At 44.8% G+C, this 23,636-nt stretch overlaps 1 protein-coding gene across 1 annotated transcript in view; it reads left to right on the top strand.

Annotated features, from left to right (window-relative positions):
- Positions 1-23,636, top strand: part of CASQ2 (calsequestrin 2) — a 59,395-nt gene that overhangs the window by 9,441 nt on the left and 26,318 nt on the right. The window contains exons 2-5 of the mRNA XM_065875940.1: positions 11,866-11,950; positions 15,392-15,492; positions 16,959-17,070; positions 21,283-21,356. Coding sequence (XP_065732012.1) covers positions 11,866-11,950; positions 15,392-15,492; positions 16,959-17,070; positions 21,283-21,356 — 372 coding nt within the window. The remainder of the gene's footprint in view (positions 1-11,865; positions 11,951-15,391; positions 15,493-16,958; positions 17,071-21,282; positions 21,357-23,636) is intronic.

The following is a 23,636-nucleotide window of genomic DNA, read 5'->3' as shown; positions in this document are numbered from 1 at the left end:
TTCTTACAACGTATTCTCACATTATGTACAAAGAAGTGATTCCATAGAGCTGAGTAGAAATTGCCCCAAGTCACAAAGCTATAAAATGGCACAGCATGAAGCAGGATTTGAACCCACGTCTACTTGTTTCCAAACATCATGTTCCTTCCACTACACCAAGGAACTGGGATTGCTGAATTGGATCGCTTCCTGTTTGTAAGCAGTGCCAACTTACAAAAGGACAAGTGTCTCTAGTTTGAATTCTGGATTTTCACCCACACTTGAGCAGTGTTTAATTTCACAACTGGACTATGTGTTGAACTGAAGTGACTGGTGTGAGTAGAGGGACTAATGCTTAGCACCACCTACTTGGTATTTAATAAATGTTGGGTGGGTGGGTAGAAGGATGGATGGAGAGAAAAGAAAAAAGCATGGAATTACAGATTCATTGCCTACATTGGAACTATATTTCTCTGTGATATCTTTTAAAAATTAAATCCGTTTTTAAAAAAGAATTGAGTGGAAATGTGAAAAATTAAACTGAATCTGTCAGATTCAGGGAACTGTTTGTCATCCCTGCTTAATCCTGCTGAAATATGGGTAAAACAGATTTTTTTTTTAACCATGGGACTCTCAGTCCAAAATACATACACAGTATGGGCAGAAACCTCTGGACTCTCTAAGGCTGATGCTGCCTTCAAACCTATTCAGCACTGGTAAATGTCCCAGTGGTTGCATTTCCAAACCTCAAGAGAGGAAGGCAAAATGAAATTTTGGGAGGCAAGTGAATCCACAGATGGGATGATGTGGGAACACTGGACAGAGAATCGCAAGACACACAGGATTCAGGTATTTCTTCCAACTGTTCACTGCCCAGGGATGGGATTCTCCAAATTCGCACCTGCTGCACTCGGAAAACTCAGATGAGGTCAGGCTTATTTTGTTTTGGCTTTGGGACTAAATCCTCGTGTAGAGCCAGTGCTCTCAGAAGATGAGTGCCCAGGCTCACTCTTCAGTTGCACTTCTCCTTAGAGCCCACGTGCCACTGAACTGTTGGGTGCGTGTTTGCTCTGCACTTCTCAGTAATAAAACTAGAGCCTGGGGTGAGATGGTGAAAAGACAAGAAGTGCTATGGTAAGAGTGTGGATTGAGTTGATTGCAGTTAAATGTTCTCTTCCATACACAGAATTAATACGGAAATAGAGATTTTACAAAATGGCAAATACCGTGTTGATTCAGAAGCTTTTAGACCATTGGAACCTTCTTTTCTCACTCCTCCCACCCGCAAAAGCCCTCGATAATATTCAAGCCCAAATAGGATATCTAGTCATCGTATCCTTGAGGCAGACCTCCTCCCAAAGTTATAAATTTCTAAATGGAGATAGGAGAGACCACAAAAGTCACTGTGATAAAAGTATTATAAGGATAATTGTAGTGTAAAGTAGCAAAATAGAAACAAACAAAATCTGTTTCAGGATCACAAGATTTTTCTTTCAAAGCAGCAGCCCTATTGCAGTTTGAGCTTCACTGGTTGGTGTGGAGTATTTTTGCATAATTATCAGCTCAGCCTTAGCGTCTAAATTGACTTGTTCCAAAGAATCTGAAAAAGGATATATATACATAATATATATATGTTATATATATTATATATCATATACCTGTACACCTGAAACTAATACAACACTGTAAATCAATTCTACTTCAATTAAAAAAAATAAAATGTATTGCAAAAAAAAAAAAAAATGACTTGTTCTATTAAAAAAGCCAGTCCCCACAAAGTACTGCATCTGTCCAATGAAGCCTCTGAGGTTCCCTCTTCTGTAGACTGAATGTGGTTTGATCCAGATAAGCCATTTCTGTTTGGAAAGACACGTAGGAACATGGCCAGAGCACCATCTTGCCATGCAATGGGCTGGGCAGGCCAGAGCCACTTCTCAGTGCCCAGACAGCCTGTTCCAGGAGCGCCCACCTGCTGCCCGGTGCCCCAAGCCAGGCAGAGCTCTCCTCACCATCTGCCGTGTGCTGGGCAGGGAGACGGACCAGCAGATACTCCTTCACACACTCACCTGCCTCTACCTTACACTGCCCTGGCTCAGCACCCCAAGCCATTCCTTAGCCTGGCCACACACACCCAGCTTCCCTGTGAAGGAACTGAGAGCCTTTCCTGAACCCGAAGGAAAGAGTGAATACAACCCATAAACAGCAGCCCGCACCATGGCCCAGCAAGGCAAGAAGCATACACTTAGGAGGGAGACCCCGTGGGTCTGAGTCCTTACACTGTCCAGACAGTTGGCAGGTCACTGAGTTGCTCAAGGCTGAGCCCCTTCCTTTGTAAAAGAGAGATCACCAACCCCTTGTCCCAGGGTTCCTCTGAAGAGAAAAGAGGGGTGTGCGTAAAGTGAACGGCCCACGTCTGGTGCTCAGGAAAGGACTATTCTCGAATGTATTGTGTATGTGAAAGTACATTGAAAACTAACTCTCAGGTTAGTTATACGTGGCATTTGTTGTCATTAGCAGATGTTATCAAAATAAACACTAGTCAGACATTTCGTAAAGTTCAGCCAAGCAGCAGCAGCTTTCTCTTCTGCTTTTTAATGTGCGCTATGGGGGAGATGCAGCAAAGAGGCCTGTCTGCCATCATTTTACATTTAGAAGGGCTCTCCCAGCGGCAGCCTCCGTCCTTCCCTCTGATTTCTTTTTCGTTTTTTTGAGGAAGTGCACCAACCTATGGAAAGTCTCGTTAGAAAAGGGATAGTCTCTCTCTGGCTGCAGGAACGCGGTGGATAATGTGTGGGACTCTTCCCAGGAAGGGGGTTACCAAGGGGTGTCGGCATTTGGGCTACCAGACTGCATTTTCACAGGCTCTCGGGAACAGAACTCTGCTGAGAAAAAATTGGAGAAGTGCATGGCCTCACCCCCATGTCAGTCAAATCCATTTCCCCCCCAAAATCCCATTGCAATAATATTTTTAGTATGAAAAACAGAAAACAAAAAAAAACCCTGGACTCCAGGAACAGCCTCCCTCAGTCAGTCATTTTGGACATTACAAAATGCTACCCAGGGAGATCATGTTTATATGTTAGAGACAGTTGTAAGGCGGTGGTTCTCAGGGTGTGGACCCAGGACCCGCAGATTGAGCATCTCCTGAGACCTAGTCAGACATGCACACTCGTAGGTCCCATCCCAGGCCTGCCGAATTAGGAATTCTGGGTTGGACCCAGCAATCTGGGTTTTTACAAGGCTTCCCTCCAGGTAATGCTGACGCGGGCTCAGATTCAAGAACCACCGGCTTGGGTAATGAGGTTGCCCTATAGTGAATTTATAGGGAACAAACATTCATAAGCACTTGCATACATGTTACTCCTGCAAGAATTAGATCTCGCATTTTCAGATTAGAAAATTGAAATCAGAGAAGTTGTGACCTGCCCAGAGTCTCATACCTGATAAGTGGCAGAGCCAGGATTCGGGCCCAGGTCCCTCTGAGGCCCAGATGAAGGGAATGTAATGTAATGGATGAAAGCTTGGGCCCTGGAGCCAGGGTGTCAGGGTTGGAATCCCAGCTGTGTCACTTAAACGCTGTGTGGCTCTGGGCAAGTTGGTTAACCTCTCTGTGCCTCTATTTCCTCATCTCAAACTTCTACATCATGTGGCTTTCGTGAAGATTCCATAAGATAATTCATGTAAGGTGCTGGAGCAGTATCTGGCATAAAGCAAGCACTCAATAGGCGCTATTTTTATTGTTGCTGTTATACTGCTTCTCAATGTGGTGGAGTGGAAAGAACACATAGCACTGACCTCTGGGTCTTTTCCTTGGCCTTGACCAAGGTGATAGCCCCAAAGTGCTAATAAAAACAATCAACAGCCTCCCTTTCCCTCAAGGCTCTTTTAGAAGCCTCCCAGTCCAGCCCCAAGAGGCCCCAATGTTCACTTGAATCTCGTAGAATAGCTGTTCCATTCCCTTGCCTGCCTCTAGCGTGGACACATCATGTGCCAACCCCCCAGCTATACATAGCCCGGGCCTCATCTGAGGGCGGTGGAAAGTGACAGATTACCGGAGCTAAACGTCAGCTCTCCGGTTTCAAGGGAGGACACAAACAGTAGTTGAATTGCTTGGCGTGGGGCCAGATGGTATCAGGGACAGTGGGTGAAAAGAGCTGTTTGGCTCTTGGCTTACATGGAAAGACCAGGGTTGCAGCCAGGGTATTTTTAATGACTGGCCTGAGGGACATGCACTTGGAGCAAAGATCTGTGACGTTTCCCCCCAAATTTCTCAGCCCTTGATTTTTTTTTTTCAGATTCTTGACCCTGCAGAAAGTAACCCGGCCTCAGCTCCCTTTAATAAGTAAACACTCCTTTGTCTCTGCTACCGCATGCCTCCCCAGCTTCCTCTGACCATGAAACAAATCAGTCTTTCTCCTCCAGGAAGACCATTCTTGGGAAGTGGTACAAATGTATCTTTCTTCCTGTCCGTCCTTGGTTTAGGGCTGAGATGTCTCACAAAGGGACTGGACTTGGAGGGACACACATAGACAGAGAGGGCATCTTGCCTGTCCTGTCCTCTGAGGCCAAAGGGAACGTGTCCCCTGGCGCTGCTGTGTTAGTATCCCCTTCCCTTCGTGGCAAACTTTTTGACCAAGTGATCCACATCTGCTCTAATGTGTGCTTGCCACCCACTCGTCGGCCACACTCTCACTGCTTTGGCTTCTGTCCCAGCTCCTCGCTAAAGGTCACCCACGTCTTACCATCCTGGAAGGAGAGACCTCACAGTGGTCCCATCTCCGTGACTCCCCGCAACGCTTGATCTGAACACCTGCTCGTTGTCAAGCTTCTCATGACTTTGGAGTCACGAGACCGTGTTCCTTGGTCTCCTACTTCTCCCACAGACCTCTCGGCCTCCACACAGCCTCCTTCTCTCCCCTCCTACAAGGCGGCCAGTCCTGGACCCTGTGGTTTTTCTCGTACACTCTCCTCGCTCCTTCACCCCTCACTTGCACAGTGCCTTCAGGAACTCTCCCCCAAGCTCCAGGTTGGCACCTCCAGCTCTTGGCTGGATTTCCATGGCCGTGAACTCATTGCATCTAAATCGAAGCCGAGAAGCTGGCTCGTGGTTCTGGCATGCCCTCCCGACATCTGTTTGCCCTTCACTCTGTTCCCTGGCTGGAGACCCTGAAATCATCTTGCCTCCTTCTCTCCTTGGTTCCCCGCAGCTTCTCCAAGGTCATGAAATAGTTACCAGGTCTGAATGATTCTCAACCTCTAACATTACCTCACAAGTTACTTCACGTGCCGCCTTAGCTGGAGACCAGTCTTCCCCCACTCGGTCTCCCAACTGGTCACCTTCGCTTCTACTCTCCTTTCTATCTGTCTGGTCTACGCCCTTAGATCAACCCTCTCCGAACTCAAATTAGCCATATTGTTCTTCTACTCAAACATCTCCCAAATCGGAACCGCTAGTCCTAATATTCCAAGTCCTATGTGCTCTTTTTCTAACATGCCTTAAATACACTAGGCCTTTCAGCTCCCCTGAGAAGCCCTCTGCTCGAGGACAGAAGCCTCTTCTCTTACACTCACGCTATGCATCTGCCCCTCCAAACCTTCACCTATTTATGCTGCTTTTTCATCCTTGGATGTCTTTGCTGCTCTCCTCTGCCTATCCAGACACTCCTCCTCTTTCAAGGTCTAGTTGGTCTCCCGTCTTTCTTCCATTCATTTACTTAATAAACTAATATTTTTGAGCTCTCCTCTGCTCAGGTACTGTACTGGGTGCTGGAGATAGTATATGGAGAAAAGCAGACAGGGACATGGAGCTTACAGGCTCACACGTGGATAGTTGATAGACAAATGATCGTATAAGTGAATGTGTACTTACAAACTGAGAAAGGGCTGTGAAGGGAAAGCACAGGGCGCTGTGGACAAGTGTAGAAAGGGCACCCAATTCAGACTGGGAGTCAGGAAATGCCTTTTGAGCAACTGACATTTATGTGCAGAGTTCAAGGAGAAATAGGAGTTGGCAAAGAGTGGAGGGAAAGATCTTTTAGGAAGAGGGAAGGGCATGCACAGAAGCAGAGCATGTTGAGTGTCTTTGTGTGAATACAACCAGGCATCCCTGTGGGCAGCTGCGGCCCATGTCTTTGTCTAGGACATGGGAGCTGAACGAGGTGATCCTGTGCAAAGACCTCCTGATTCAGGAAAGAATTTGCTGTTTTGAGCAGCCGAAGACGAGTGTGTTAAGTAAGAGGCAGAGGGGCCCCAAATGAGGCCGGAGAGGCAGGCAGGCCAAACCGTGCAGGGCCTTGCTGGCTATGTTAGGGATTTTGGATTTCATCTTGAGTGCATAGAAATTAAATCTATACTCCTTATCATAGCTTATGAAGCTCTGTATGATTTGACCTCCCTGCCCACGAGCTCTCTTGCTCTGTCTCCATAGCCCTTATTTTCTGTCCTAGTCCTTTAACACTTACCAGCTAATTATTCATTAGCTTCCTCCCTAATGAAATCACAAGGTCCTTGACTCTGGAACGTGTCTTACACTTTTGTTTAGCATGGAACCTTGATCACGGTAGGCCCTCAATTAATAATTATTGTTCTTTTTCCATCCCAATATGTTAAGCTTTGGTATTTCTGAATTAGTACAAGGTTCAGAACCCTATCCAGCTGTCAGGATAGTAAGAAGAAAATATAACACTTATTAAGCACTTACTGCATGCCAAAAACTGTGTCAAGAACTTTACACATTATCTCATTTAATCTTCAAAACAGCCTTATGAAATAGATATTGGTATTGTCCATATTTTACAGAAGAGTGAGCACTTATGACCAAGTCAGGAATCCAGGTCTCTGATGCCAAGCTGTGTACTCTTAACCACTAGGATTCCTGGGTCATTTATTCATTTAAAGCTGAGATCTATTTCTATCACATCATTACAGAGGTAACAATGGTACAATAAATACCTATACAATGCAAAATTTAAAAAGAGAAAGGATAGGGGGCTTCCCTGGTGGCACAGTGGTTGAGAATCCGCCTGCCAATGCAGGGGACATGGGTTCGAGCCCTGGCCCCGGAAGATCCCACATGCCGCGGAGCAACTAAGCCCGGGTGCCACAACTACTGAGCCTGCACTCTAGAGCCCGCGAACCACAACTACTGAAGCCCACATGCCTGGAGTCCGTGCTCCACAACAAGAGAAGCCACCACAATGAGAAGCCCGTGAGCCACAGCAAAGAGTAGTCCCTGCTCGCTGCAACTAGAGAAAGCCCATGCACAACGAAGAAGACCCAACACAGCCAAAAAATAATAAATAAATAAAATAAATAATTTTTTTTTTTTAAAAAAGAGAAAGGACGTACTATGAATATCCACATTTTTACTACTGAGTTATGCATATTATTTAGTATAACTTTTTTAATCTAAAGTTATTTTTGTACTCAAAAGAATCAGCAATGGTCAAAGCAAATCCTAAAGTTCTTGGAAAGAATGAGCACTGCACCAATGCCCAGCGGCTGCATGTACCAACGGATGAGACAGCCCCATTCTCTAGGATGGACGAGAGGCAAGACCATCTGAGAAGTAACCAACCAACCAACCAACCAACCAACCAACCAAACAGACAAAGCCAGCAGGGGAAAGATTATAAGTCAACAGGAGAAAACTGGAGTCCGATCTGAAAAGAGTGTTCCAGTTTTCTGGGAATTTAGGAAACATATTGACTCTATCTTTTCTCCTCCTCATGGTTGTAAATTTTAATCACTGTAATTGGTAACAATTTCCTCTTCGCCCTTTGGCTCAAAAGCCTCTTAAACTTTTGAAGTACTTGGGCCAGTCCGTTCATTCATCCAAAGTATGTTGAGTGTCTCTGAGGAACTATATGAGATACAAAAGAAGCACAAAATGGGTTTTTTCTCCTTAGGGAGGAAAGATGCACAATACAGAACCCTAATGATTGCAAAATAAGAGCCAGAGTGCTGTGTCCCTGTAATGGGCTATTGGAATTCACAAAAAGGAGGTTGGACTCAAAGATGAGTCTGGAGCTGGGCTTTGCAGCCAAGGCCAGGCTGGCAGCAACTGGAGTGAGCCCAGTGGGATTGTGGTGCAAGAGAATGGAGAATGGAAACTATGAGCTGGAAATCTAGGACCAGAGCAAAAGTGGAGATGAAGCCAAGTGGGAGAGGCAGACAGTGTCTGGCCAGCCCCATCAACCCAGCAGGGGTACTTGGTCCTGGAGAGAATGGTCATGGTAGGAGTCAGCCCAGAAGTTCCCAGTCTTTCACCACAGCCCTTCTCCCCCATCTATCTCACTGCTCTCTCTTGGGTGGTTGCCAGTCCTGGCCACCCTTGACCTAGGCCCAAGAAGGGTGCTTGCTAGGGCTGATGGAAGTGATGACAGAGCTCAAGTGGGCAGGCTTTGGGCCTAATCGTCGTGGGAGGCGAGAGTGACAGGACGCCGCAGGGATTGTGTGTAAGGGTACCAAGGAGAAGGTGGGCAGGTGTCAGCTAGCACAGGTTCCTGGACAATCTGTGACTGCCAGCTCTGTCTATCCATCCGTGCCTAGGATGATAATTGGCTATGCTTAGACAGAAAAGCAGAAAAACAGAACTGAGTTTGCCTGAGCTAGCACCTTCCACTCATATATCTTCAAATGTCACATATAAATACCAATAAGGTAATGAGAAGGGCATGCTTTACAAGCCTAGGAAAGGCACACATTGGCATCTACCTAAGAAACCAATAAAATGTGGTGATGTATGTCTAGAAGAGGTCAGAGTCAAATTCTCTGTTTAATTCTCAGTTAATCTCTAATATTCTTACTATTATTAATATTTCTCTCCTACACTTAAGATGAAGTGGCCAACAGGGCTAAGCATGGCCCGTGGGTCACAGCTGGAAAATATTATGCCACAGCACTTTTGGATGAACTGACAAGCATTTATAGCAGTTTTCCAGAGTGTGGTACGGGATCTGCGGCATCAGAATCATGGGGCTTGGTAGTGTGGTTTATGAAAATGTAGATACTTGAGCTCCACCCCAGCTCTATTCTCTACTTTCCGGTGCTGAAGCCCAGGAAGGCCCACTTTAACCAGTGCTCCAGGTGATTCTTAGGTTTAAGAACCACTGTTAGAGGCTCATGCTTTAGGAGTTGGGAAACTTACTAATATCACAAAGCCATCAGGTCTCATCATCATTAATTTTTAATGATAGAAAGGGAGCATTTAAGTTAATGTTTTGATAGCACTAAATAGGACAGAGTGGCTTACATTGAAAACCAGAAAACTCATTCAAAAATAACCTTTTCTAATAAATTGAATGCGATAGACTAAAGCCAAGTGACTTCACAGAAAGACCTGTTTAAGCATTACAGGGACGCTCAAGATGAGTCATAATCTAAACACTGATGATATCTTTCATCCTAAGCCTTTTCTAGTCTCAGTCAAAATCTAAGAAAGAAGAGAAAACCACCTGAGGGGTGCCTTAGAGGAACTTAAAACTCTAAAACTTTTAGGGAGTTCCCTGGAAGGCTAGTGGTTAGGACTCAGCACTTTCACTGTCATGGCCCAGGTTCAATCCCTGGTCAGGGAACTAAGATCCTGAAAGCCATGGGAAACAAAACAAAACAAACAAACAAAAAAAACTCTAAAACTTTTAGGAAAAAATTAGAAAAAAATTTCAGCATACGGGATTAGGCAAAGAGTTCTTAGACTTAACACCAAAAGCACAATCCATAAATGGAAAAACTGATAAATATGACTTCATCAAAATTAAAAACTTTTGTTCTGTGAAAGACCCTATTAGGAGGATGAAAAGATAAGCTACAGAGTCGGAGAAAATATTTGTAAACCACATATCCAACAAAGGACTAATATTTAAAGAGCTTTCAAAACTCAACTACCAAAAATAATCTATTTGGAAAATAGACAAGAGATGTGAACAGGTATTTCATGGAGGACAGCATACCGATGGCAAATAAGTTCATCATCATTAGCCTTAGGGAAATGCATTAAAACGCTAATGAGATATCACCACACATCTATTAGAAGAGCTAAAATAAAAATTAGCGACAACACCAAATGTTGGTAAGGATGCAGAAAAACGATCTCTCATCACTACATTGCTGTTGGGAATGTAAAGTGGTACAGCCACTCAGGAAAACAATCAGCAGTTTCTTTAAAAACTACGCAACTATGATCCAACCCAGCAATTTCTCTCCTGAGTATTTATCGTAAAGAAATTAATACTAACCTTCACACAAAAAACTGTACATGAATGTTTATAGCAGCTTTATTCATAATAGCCCAAAACTTGAAACAGCCCAGATGTCCTCCAATGGGTGAATAATTGAAGAAACTGTGGTACCTCCGTACCACGGAAATACTGCTCAGTAATACAAAAGAATGATCTATTAATATACACAAGAATCTGGATGAATCTCCAGAGCAATATGATGAGTAAAAAAAGACCAACCCAGGAGGCTTCCCTGGTGGTGCAGTGGTTGAGAGTCTACCTGCCGATGCAGGGGACACGGGTTCGTGCCCCGGTCTGGGAGGATCCCACGTGCCGTGGAGCGGCTGGGCCTGTGAGCCATGGCCGCTGAGCCTGTGCGTCCGGAGCCTGTGCTCCGCAATGGGAGAGGCCACAACAGTGAGAGGCCCGCGTACTGCAAAAAAAAAAAAAAAAAAGACCAACCCAAAAGGTTACATATTATATGATTCAACTTATATAACATTCTTGAAATGAAAAGAAATGGGGAACAGATTAGTGGTTGCCAAGGGTTAGGGAAGGGATGAAGGTGGAAGCAAGTGGATGTGACTATAAAAGGACGACATGAGGGATCCTCTTGGTTATGTTCTGCATCTTTACTATATAAGTGCCAATATCCAGTTTTGATATTGTACTATAGTTTTCCAAGACGTTACTTTGGAGCAAACCGGGTAAAATGTACGAGGGATCTCTCTGTATTATTTCTTACAACTGCATGTTAATCTACAATTATTTTTTTTAAACTGTAAATAAAGAAATGTAATATTAGTATTACATGATCTTTTTGGTAGCTTCTCCACTCTATTCTATTTTAAGCTTCCATTCAGCCAGATGGCAGGAATTAGATCTCAGGCAACTGAGGGTCTCCCTACTTCCTTATATCTAAGTTTCAGGGAGCTTAACACTATGCCAGTCTTGTGCTTGGTGTCATCATCTAGGCTGGTGTCCACCCAGAGTAGTTTACAGCCATCTGTCCACCTGACACTGTTGTATCCTCTTCACCTTCGGGGGCTATACTTCCACCCAGGTACTCTGATAGTTCTTCCTCTCAACTGGAAGCAGGAAAACTTCAGAGGCTGCCTCTGGTCTTTTTACCAGATACACTCAATGGGCGCTCTTACTCCTCAAGCCCACGGGGTGGAGGGACTTGAGGATTATCTTGGGTACTGGGGTCACAGGTTTCCTTTGTCCTAAGGTCCCTCAGCCTATCTGGCATCTTTTGAGACCCCACCGAACCCAAGGTTCATTTGGTAGCTGCGATGGGCTCCAGGCCCCATGTTAGGTATCTGTGGGTATCTAGTACTTTTTGCTTCCTTTCTGATCCCGCGGTCTCCCAATTCAAATTTTATCTACCCTGAGGGCAGAGAAGGGTGTGCGACAAGGTCTTCCAAATCTTATATCTTAGATCTGGTCCTTACACTTTTCTCTCCTTCCTTCTCAGAATTCTACTGAATCATCCTTCTCCTGAGGGCATAAGCATAGAACCCCTACATTGAAGCTTGAACTGGTCACAGAGTAACAGGAAGTATGGAGGAAAATCCTCTTGTCAACATATCAAAATAGTATCCCGTGGTATTTTCTACAGTCTTTCTGATCTTGATTCACTTACTCTCCTACTTGTCTCTCCCTTCAGCTTGTGGCCCAAGTCCTGGAACATAAAGATATAGGCTTTGTGATGGTGGATGCCAAGAAAGAAGCCAAGCTTGCCAAGAAACTGGGTAAGTGTGATTTTCTTTGAGATATATCATGAAGAAACAAATGTGTCTTGCAAAAAAAAAAAGTATGGTCATTTTTTCTTGCATGACAACTAGACTATTTTTGAATAAATTTAAAATGATCCTGCATACCTTAGTCTTGGCTTGGGGAAGAGTCTCACAAAAGTAAATACAGGTCTGAATTAAATAATTTCACATCAGTCATCTAATATACCTTTGTATCAGTACAAGGAAGAGGGTTTCTTCCTGGAGAAATGGACACTAAAGATTCAAACCTTGAGCTTCCCTGGTGGCGCAGTGGTTGAGAGTCCGCCTGCCGATGCAGGGGACACAGGTTCGTGCCCCGGTCTGGGAAGATCCCACATGCCGCGGGGCGGCTTGGCCCGTGAGCCATGGCCACTGAACCTGCGCGTCCGGAGCCTGTGCTCCGCAACGGGAGAGGCCACAGCAGTGAGAGGCCCGCGTACCGCAAAAAAAAAAAAAAAAGATTCACACCTTTATTTCCAGCTTCTAGATCATGTTAAAAGGCTAGCTTCTCGATGGCGGATGGGAAGTATAAATTAGGAATTTGGAAGTAACATATACACACTACTATAAATAAAATAGATAAACAACAAGGACCTACTGTATAGCACAGGGAGCTATACTCAATATTCTGTAATAACCTATATGGGAAAAGAATCTAAAAAAACCAAATATATAGGCATGTATAACTGAATCACTTTGCTGTACATATGAAACTAACACAAAATTGTAAATCAACTATACGTCAATTTTTTTTTAAAAAGCCTAACCTCTCTGTCTCACTGACATGGTGATCTCTTTGATGGAGATCAAATCTCTTTTTCCAACACCTATTATTTCCTGACCTCTTGGCTGAAGCAGCCAACAAAGAATGTCATTAATAGTAGTGACTCTAGGGTCCCAGTGGTTTCTAAATTTAAGTCCAAAGCCCAGCTGGGCATTGTCACCAAGGATGAAAGGGAGGATTTAGATGAGGTATGGTTAAGCAAGGAACTGCACAGTGCAAGTTGTAATCTCTTGTGTCAATATGTCACGGTTAAGTGCAAGTGCGCTTTAAGATTCTTACATCTCTAATCCCAAGGAGAGAGAATATAGGTTACTCCGCTGGGTTGAAACACCCCCAGATGTGTACTGCCCATTTCACTTTTTCTGCATGACCAGTGAAGGATGGCTATTAAAAGAGAGCAGGAGGTTATAAAACAGGATCTTTGAAGAAAGGTTAATTGGATTTGGAGTAGTAAGCACAGGATAAAAAAGATTAGTGGTGGTTCAGTAAATACCTTCAGGCACACGAAAGTGCATTATCTTAGAGAATTTCAAACAACTGTTTTCTATTTTATTTTCAAGAATAGCTTTTTTAAAGAAAGATTTAAATTGTAAGAAACAATATTTTAAAAAAAAGAAACAATATTTAGGGTTAGCTACAAGGAAGAACTCATGACCATAAAATAATAATGAATTATTAAGAATGCCTAGGGTATCTCTTTCCCTGGAGATAAATTAAGAAGATTTTCTCCCTTGAGCAGGGGAACAAAGCATGTTCAACTCTTTCCCTAGTCAAAAGCAAGTTGATGAGCTGTCCAGTGCCTCTTGATACCCTAGTCTTCTCCCTTCCCACTGTTTTTTTTTTTTTTTTTTTTGCGGTACGCGCGCCTCTCACTGTTGTGGCCTCTCCCATTGCGGAGCACAGGCTCCGGACGCGCAGGCTCAGTGGCCATGGCTCACGGACCCAGCCGCTCTGCAGCATCCTCCCGGACCAGGGCACGAACCCGTGTGCCCTGCATCGGTAGGCAGACTCTCAACCACTAGTGCCACCAGGGAAGCCCTCCCTTCCCAGTGTTTTAATGAGAAGTTGAATTTGGGAGAATTTCCAGTAAATTTAGTTAGAGGAAAAAGCTGGTGTTCCAGAAATCTAAAAATTTAGGGAGGACAAGCTGGGTAAATATTCATAAGAATGGACTGGTGGATATCCTCCCCATGGAGGATGTGATGGGGGTTTAAATGTCTAAATGAACCTCTAAATGAAATGGGGCGGGTTCTTTCTGACTATTCGATCCTCGGAGTTTACAGGACAGTTGTATTTTGTGAACCTGCTCCTTGATCTCCATCCCCATTTCCATGTGCCTGAGTTTGGTCTCTGGACTGGTGCAACAACCTCCTAACTGGTTTCACTCAGAGAAAAATCTAACAGCAGGACACTGGCTGAGGTTCCCCATGGCACCCTTTGTGATCAGTCACTGCCTGCTTCAGGGATACCTGGCCCATTGCTCCTTTAGATTTACAAATGGTGCTCCATGGTGTGCCACGGGTTCTTCAGAAATGCCCTGGGACACGGTGGGCAGCCTCCCTTTCCTAGAGGTTCTGCAGAAGAGTTCATCTGGAGAAGGCATCCTTCAGCTAATCCGAGAGTTTGAAAACAATTAATCTATGGAATTAAGGATGCCATGCCATTGGACTTAAGGCCAGCCTCAGCTATTTAGCATTCCTGGGGGCAAATGCAGTTCTCCAGCAAGCATCTGTGAAAGTACACAGCATTACGCTGAGAGTGATGGAGGGTAGGAAAGAAGATGCAGAACCTGCCCTTGCAGCGTTATCAGCAGACTGGGAAAAGATGCGCAGAATTCAGCTACAATAGAAAAGCAAGCTGTTCATTCTGGCTGCAAACATTTATGGGGAGCCCAGTGTGTCCAGACTCCATTCAAGGCACTGGATCCCAAGAGGACAGCAGCCCTACCCTTATAGAGGGCTCGCTCTTATAGTGAATACCTCTAAATGGAGCTGAGAGCAGATCCATAACGGCAAGGGAGATTGGAGCGGCCTTCTCTGGAAAAATGGGTCGTAAGCTGAGACCCAAAGGAGTTGACCGAGATGGGCAAGGGGGTGGTGGTGGTGGTGGTGAAGGTCACTCTAGGCCCAAGGAGAACATCTGTGCAGAGAATCATGCACTGTGATTTTTCCTTCATGTCCCCTTTCACAGCAGCTCTTGGGCAAAAAGCCGAGGGAGTTGCACAGGGATGAGGATTGCAGTTCTCAAGGGAACACGGGTCCACCCAAGGGAGGATATAAAGGATAGGGCTGGCACTAGGTTGTGGAAGGGCTTGAATGCCAGGCTAAACAGCCAGGTAGGCAGTGGGCATGAAAACTTTTTGATAAGAAGAATGGGGTCAGCAATACTTTTGGAAAATTAAAGCAGTGGTGGAGTGGAGATTAGATTTTTGGTTCTTGACTAGTTCATTTTGAGTTTCCACTCCGGGAGCCCTTCAGAGGTGTGGCTGCAAGGGAACTGATCCTAGGGTTCATTCTAGTTCCACTGAGCCTGACCCCATGTCACCCAGGTACTCTGAGCCAGACCGTGGCCAATAGGATGGCTCTTCCTACATTGGAATGACTTTATTTGGGGAACTCTTTGTTTTTTTTTAGGTTTTGATGAAGAAGGAAGTCTGTATGTTCTTAAGGGTGATCGCACAATTGAGTTTGATGGCGAGTTTGCCGCTGATGTCTTGGTGGAGTTTCTCTTGGACGTAAGCATTTATGCACAGTGGCCCTGCATGGCACTGTTTGGGTTCAAATACAGGGGGAAGTAAAAGCCCAAAGTAAGAACAGAGAAGGTGAATAACCTGACCTGGTCTAAGAAAGATATCTCAAGCTTCACAAAAACTAAATCATGCCTATATCACGGCAATACGTCTACTGGGAAGCTGGCCCTTCAATCACCTCAGAAACTATTTTATTAGCGACCAGAGGGTCACAAATCGGGACTGTGTAGTAGTAAGATGTTAATTCTCTTAGCAATTATACACAAACATCCCCAGAATCCCCTTGGCTTTGTTCCAGGGCTTCTGAAGAAAAGTGTAGGAGAGAGAGTTGGATAGTACCTGGAAGATGGGGTAGGGAGAGGGGTAACAGTCTGCTGAGTGATCCCTCAGGCAGGTTGAAAAGAGGCAGGGCTAATGAGACACCCAATATCACACTCCCTCTCAGCCATGGAGGTCCAACACCCTGGGGTCTACGTGCTCAGGCAAACAGAGCAACAAACTTTATAAAAATATTCTTCCATAGATAAACTCACACTTTCAATAACAGCTGTGAAGTCAAGTTCTTTTGAACACAGGTGCCTGTGCAGATAAAGAACATCCATAATGGTGATTCCTTATCTACCAGCTGGAATACAGTGGCCTATTGCCTTTTCCCCACTGCCTCAGAAACCCAGAGAGAGGGTCGGAAGTAAGTTGGAGGTTACTTCCTACAAAAAAGTGCACATAGGCTCTGCTTGGCCCTCTCGCTAACCCATACCTTATAAGCCCTCAAAAATGCTGAGGGAGGCAACAGGATAACTGTGGGCCCAATGGCCCTGCTCTGGCTCTGTCAACCAGGAGGGGGCTTTTAGATGCAAGTACCTTAAAGAATAAGCAGCGTCATTGACCCACACAAATGGAAGACCAGGGCGAGGGCAGATTTTAGGCTTGATCAGTCAGGGCTGTAGTTCCATTTTTCTCTGTAAATCACAGATAATGCACTTTTCGGCGTGTTGGCTTTGTCCTCAGGCTGACTATTCTCAAGGTGGTTATAAGATAGCCAGAAGCAGGAGCTGATATATCACATTTCCTCATTCATATCCACTGAGTGGGGGGAAAAATCCAGCCTCCCATTGCTCTCTTAAAAGGAAAGTAGAACTTTCCCCAGGCCTTCAGGCTTATCTACCCTGGAGATTCATTGGCCAGAATTGGGTCACATGCCATTCCTGAATCAATAACTGGCAAGAGAAATGGAGTTGCCCCCAGACCGATCAGCCTACCCCTTGAGGTAAGGTCAGTTCCTCTAAGAAAAGAACTGTGCTCACAGGGGAAGGTGGAATGGCCATTGAAGCACCAGGACCTAGTCTACAACTTCCCTCCAAAGCCCTCTATACATGTTCCTGATTTCCCCTCTGGGGAGGGAAAAGTTCTCTTATTTGAACAGCTTTTGTGTCATGTGTGTGGCATTCCAGCTCATTGAAGACCCCGTGGAGATCATCAACAGCAAACTGGAAGTCCAAGCCTTTGAGCGCATTGAGGACCATATCAAACTCATCGGCTTTTTCAAGAGTGAGGACTCAGAGTGTAAGTTGTCTGTCAGCCCCAGCCTGTCACTCTAAAGGCTCTTTTCCCAACAAGGTGTGTTAGATTATCCAGAAAGAAGATGAGCCATTAGCACATCACATGCTAGGTAGAATAGAGGGAGAATCTTCCTTGCACCCTATGGAATGGGACAAATGAGCAGAAATTATGCAAAACAGGCAGAGGAGCTGAAAGAACATTAAGGTTGGGTCTTGTTTGCTGACCTTGAAGGGGGCCGAGTATTTGACAGAAGAGAGAAAAGCCCTTCCTCCACCTTTTCCACCTGCCCACCAACCCGTGGGATTCTCTCCCCAGATGGGGCAGAGAGTGGGCTGTCTCCCTGACATCGGCAGCTCCTGTGGTCAGCAGTTGGAGAGCTTCTCAGTTACTTGGACAGCATTAGAGGAAAATCTGGGTAGGGATGGGCTTGGGAGCTACAGCACAATGTGGAAGACTGCTGGCCAACCCCCCTTGACCACCAAGGCTGCCTGCAACGGCACAGCCACGCCCTTTGGTACACTCCCTTTGAAAGCTTTGTGGCCAGCTTTGGGGTGGGCAGAGGAACATATCAGACATCACCACAACCCACACAGGGATGATCGGCGTAGCGAGTGGGAGTCAGGAAGAGTCAGGAAGAGAAGGAACCAGGAAGGCCAACTACTTGAGGACACTTTTTTAAACTGCTTTGGCAACAAGGGCCCTATATGACTTAAAGCTTTTTCTGGTGTCTGAGCCTTGGAGAGAGGGACAGTGTTAGAAGGAGTGGGCATAACTATGAAAGAGAATCTGGTAGCATTCGTACGTGTGGGAGGTGCAAATAAGGGCTGCTCGTGACTATTTCTGGAAACTTCAAAATATTTTGAAATTATTTGTAAAGCCGTTTCTGTACCCCATAGGCCAACTGGCATCCTTAGTCGTCTCATCAACAACCCACCTATTTTCTCTCTCTCATGACACAACTGTCTTCTCATTTACTACATAAAAGCCTCTATTCACCCTCCTTAAGGGTGTGTTTGAGGGAAGGAGCCTAGCCAGGGAGTTTCAACCAAGTTCTTTAGGTGACTTTATTTGAATTTTCACATTCCTATATAGATGCTGACTACTCTGGGGTGCTTCTCCTGACCCCTTCTCTACTTTCTCCTCTTTATTTCACTTCCTTCTATTTCCCTTACTCTTTTTCTGCCTTCCCCGACCCCCTCAATTGTTTCTATCCATTTCCATCCTTCTGTTTCTCTCTCTTCCTCCATTAAGCTCAGGATAGCATATAGGGAGGGAGACGAGGCCAAGATTGGGATAAGAAACACATCTTCCAGGGAACTCCCTGGTGGTTCAGTTATTAGAACTCTGCGCTCTCACTGCCGAGGGCCAGGATTCGATCCCTGGTGTGGGAACTAAGATCCCACAGGCCGCACGGTGTGGCAACAAAACAAAACAAAACACATCTTCCAGTTTATACCTTCCCCCACCCTAAATGAATGAGAATAATAGCTCCATTTAAGTAACATATATCCTACGCCAGGGCCCATGCAAGGAGCTTTCTGTAGACGCCTTAGTTTCATTCTCACAACTAGCCTGTAAGGCAGTTACCATCATTATCAGCATTTTAATGATGAGGAAATGAAGGAACAGAAAGGTTGAGTGAACTCACCCAGTATCACACAGCTAGCAAATAAATGGTAAAGCCAAGGTTTACACCCCAGACATCTGACTTTAATGCTCATACACTGAACCACTGGGCTGAACTTTCAAGACTTTACAGCTTTGTCGGGTCATGGCACACATGAAATGTGACCATGTTTGAAAGACACATAGTGGTAAACTGGAAGAGATTTACTTGGGCTTAGCAAGAAAAAAAAAAAAAATTACCTTCTTAATATAATAATATACAAAATAATAGGAAAGATATCAAATATTACATTGTAGGAAACTACCAAGTAAAATATTTTTAGATTTTGAATGAATATCTTGTGCTTATTTCTAAGAATATAGCTTTTGATATTAGGTTTTATGCTTGAAATAGCAACATACAGTTCCTGATCAAGGTGGTTTTTTTTTTTTGTGGTATGCGGGCCTCTCACTGTTGTGGCCTCTCCCGTTGCGGAGCACAGGCTCAGCGGCCATGGCTCACGGGCCCAGCCGCTCCGCGGCATGTGGGATCTTCCCGGACCGGGGCACGAACCCGCGTCCCCTGCATCGGCAGGCGGACTCTCAACCACTGCGCCACCAGGGAAGCCCTATGATATATTTTCTGATGACACAACTACTTTTATGAGGAATGAGTTTGTGTAAACGTGTATCAGTTTGTACAGCTGTTCTTGTAAATTTTTCAACCCCTGTCTCGCCTGTGTTTATTATGCTTTCCTCTATTCTAGCAGCTATCACTTGCATTGTGGTTCTTTAAGGGCCCATAACCCTCCTTGCCTGTGAGCCTTTGAGATCAGTGTCCTTGTCTTACTCGTCTTGGTGTCCCCTGAGTCAGCATGATTCTTGAAATGTTTTTCATTGAATATTAGAAAATTCTGCCTGCTCCTGGGATTCTAGCTAAAGTTTATGCCTCTGATGATTAAGAGATATGAAATTCCATGAAATGGAAAAAAAGGTAATCTTGTTAAGGATGAATCATAGGATCATTGACTCTCAGGATTATAGACTTTATGCAGAACAACCACCAACACCAACACCATTACCATCACCCTCACATATCGGAGAGGAATACGAATGTCTTTACCAAACAGTAACTATCTAGGTGTAGTGAGGCACAGCATGGCCACACTCATGTGGTCTCATGCTTATCTTGACCAGTTTAGATTCAAGTTTGGGGCCAGGATCAAGCAAGGGCTTGGTTAATTTTTTTTTTTGTCTGCATCGTATCTTAGTTGCGGCACGCAGGATCTTTGTTGTGGCACTCGGGCTCTTCGTTGTGGTGCACGGGCTTCTCTCTAGCTGTGGCGTGCAGGTTTTCTCTTCTCTAGTTGTGGCATGCAGGCTCCAGGGCATGTGGGCTCTCTAATTGCGGTGTGTGGGTTCCAGAGCGTGTGGGATCTGTAGTTTGGGGCATGAGGTCTCTAGCTGAGGTGTGCGAGCTCAGTAGTTGTGGCGAGCGAGCTTAGTTGCCCCGCGTCATGTGGGATCTTAGTCCCCTGAACAGGGATTGAACCCGTGTCCCCTACATTGCCATGTGGAGTCTTTACCACTGGACCACCAGGGAAGTCCCTGGGGTTGGTTAATTTTAAGTCATCTCTCAGGAGATCAGAATGAAAAAAGAAAACTTAAAAAGAGGGAAAGAGGGCTTCCCTGGTGGCGCAGTGGATGGGAGTCTGCCTGCCGGTGCAGGGGGCGCGGGTTCGTGCCCCGGTCCGGGAGGATCCCACATGCCGCGGAGCGGCTGGGCCCGTGAGCCATGGCCGCTGAGCCTGCGCGTCCGGAGCCTGTGCTCCTCAATCGGAGAGGCCACGACGGTGAGAGGCCCGCGTACCGCAAAGTAAATAAATAAATAAATAATTAAAAAAAAAAAAAAAAAAGAGAGAAAGAAAAACTAGGAGTTACCCAAAGAAGTACTCCTGTTAGGAAGCTTAAAATTCTTCTGTGATGGGCTTCCCTGGTGGCACAGTGGTTGAGAGTCTGCCTGCCGATGCTGGAGACACGGGTTCGTGCCCCGGTCTGGGAAGATCCCACATACCGCGGAGCGGCTGAGCCTGCGCGTCCGGAGCCTGTGCTCCGCAACAGTGAGAGGCCCGCGTACCGCAAAAAAAAAAAAAAAAAAAAAAAAAAAAATTCTTCTGTGATGTCATTTTTGATTGAGTTGCTTTGCATACTAAGTGGGTTTTCTTCTTACTCAGTGCTCACTTATACAGCAGTACTCTTTAGAGGGCACACGTAACTAGCAGTGAGTTTGAGTGAAAAAATTTCTTTTGGTTTTTCTCTCCCTTGTCCTCTCTTTGTTTCTTCTGTTTTCTCCTTTCTGTCACCCAATTTCCTAAAACACAGAAACGTGTGATAAAGAGTTCCTCTTGTGGGTGATAGAATGCCAGTCAGTTCAAATTCCTTGGGGTTTAAAATAGTATCAAATAATTATCTATCTAAATAATGGCTACTAAATAACTATCCAATCAGAATTAATTGGTTTCCCACTTTCTCTACGTTATTTAAAAAGAGAAATTTCTGATGCAGTGTGTATCTTGAAAATGTCTCTCCCTTTTATCTTCTTCCTCTTAGATTACAAGGCTTTTGAAGAGGCAGCTGAACATTTCCAGCCGTACATCAAATTTTTTGCTACTTTCGACAAAGGGGTAAGTACCTATGAAACCCCACTTTAACCGCTTTAAAGATTGAACTTCCCACCACTTTTCTTTTGTCCACATTAACCATCCTCTATCCATTAACGCTTTCTCCAGAAGTGTTAGAAATATGGCAGTAAATATGGCAGTGAATAAGAGATGAGTATGAAGATGATTCATTCAGAAGCTATATAAGGGTATTTCTGAAAGCATCCAATAAAGAGAGATGAACCACTCTTTATCACCTTCAACACTAAGAATGGGAAGTGTGTGAGCCCAGAGTGTGCCAGGACACTGGTCACTGCTTCCTTTTTGTTTAGGGCCATCCTCTGCCTTCCTGGGGTTGCATACTTCCCCCTCTACTGGGTCAGGATGGGGGATGAAGTGGAGAGGAGCGCTGACCATCTGAAGCCCTGGTGCTTCAGAAAGTTACTTTCATCCTCAGGAGAAGCTATTGATGTACTTGTCTGTAATTCAATGGATCTATATTTTCTGGATGTGGCAAGTTCCTTTTTAAGCCAAAGAACAGCAGAGATAGAGGGATCTTGAATCAATGGGTAATTTTTCTGGGGTCTACTAAGGTTGCAGTACTCCATTCTGGCTCCAGTTACTACTAGAATGGCTACTTATTGAGTATTTTCTGTGTGTTGGGCACAATTTGATATATTGCATCTATACTATTTCTAATCCTTTAAACAACTCTGAAAAGTAAAATACCCTGTTTCCCAGATGAGAAAAACGATTTAGAAAGGTTAAGTAGTATCCAAGGTCTCCAGCAAATTAGTAGTAGGGCTGAGATCACAATTTAGGACAATCTTTACCTAAAACTCATGCCATTTCTTCTGTACCACACCATTAAGCAGAAAACTCTGTATCTGCCCTTGAGATTCAGGGTGCACACCCACACACCCACATTCATACTCACATCCACACAACACACACAGAACACACATACACAACACCCATGTAACCACACACAGTACACACACTCACACAACATACCAGCATAACACATACCTCCTCACACACTCACACCCACACATACATAACACTCCCAGTGCACATACATTCAAACTTACATCCACGCCCTCCTACACATACGTACCCCAACTAAAGCCCTAAATCACAACGTTTACTAGAACAAATAAATCTAGGACAAACTAAGTCCTGATCAAATCCAAGTGGTAAAAGTTGAAAGTAAAAAAGGTAAAAGTTACTCCTACTGAGGAGTAAGGCATTGATGAACAATGCTCATGGGTCTTGCTACTTTGAGGAGTTCAAGTTTTCTGTGAAAAACAAGAGGCGGCCTGTAGGTGCTGGAGCAGGGAAGGAGTACGGTGAAAAGAGATTGCATTAAATATATAGACATAACCACTGCTATGGATCTGACCCCAGTCTACAAGCCTATAAACCAGAAGGGAGCTCTATAATCTGAGTAATGTAATCTAAACTTGAAGAAAGTTTACCCTAATTGTTTGGATTAGAGTTGGGAGAGAGCTTGAACAAGAATATCAAAGGGAATAATAACTACCATCTATTAAGTACTTTTTATGCATCAGGCTGTGTGCTAAGAGCTTTACATGGGTTTTCTCATTTAATCCTCTCAACACCCCTGTATAAGAGGGATTAGGATTCTCAGCCTACGGAAGCTGAAACCAAGGCACCAAGAGATGAAGTGATCTGTGATTTGCTCAGGGTCACACAGTGAGTAGGTCAGCCTGACTTCAAAGTCAACTGCTCTGTACTGCTGCACCCCAGAGAGAGAAACACTACATGTCAAATGATTAGCTGCCGCCTGGCACATAGTAAGCACTCAGTAAATGTTAGCCAGTACTATTGCTAAGAAGAGGCAGCCCTCTAAGCCCAGGAGGATGGAGGTTGGGAGGGGATATTAGTAGAGAAGGGGAGGTCCAGAGGAGCCTAAGGGAAATTCATCGCTGGCGTTTGGTTACGATGGGCCAGGAGTAAACAAGGTGGCTCCTGGGTAAGAACTCATCAGGTGAGAGTCAGGTGGGCAAGCCAGGCCAAGCAAGAAAGCCTCAGTTCTTAAAAGGCTGGTCCAATGCTGAGTTCAGGGTAGTGTCTGGTTTTAGGTGTGCCTCCCGGCCCAACCATATGGCTTCATATCTGTGGCCCATGAAGAAGGTGAGGTCAGGCTATAATCAAAAACTCAGAAGGCTCTTCACTAAAAACTCTGTAAGACACTGAGTCATAAGTGCCCTTGTTCATAGAGCCTTGTGGGATTTTATAACATTTATAAAGAGAAAGATGCACTCTCTACCTCTCTACCTC

This window comes from Phocoena phocoena, chromosome 1 (assembly GCF_963924675.1).
Source record: "Phocoena phocoena chromosome 1, mPhoPho1.1, whole genome shotgun sequence".
Taxonomy (NCBI): Eukaryota; Metazoa; Chordata; class Mammalia; order Artiodactyla; family Phocoenidae; genus Phocoena; species Phocoena phocoena.
Note: the sequence above shows the minus strand (reverse complement) of the source record. Positions and strands in the feature narration are given on the sequence as shown.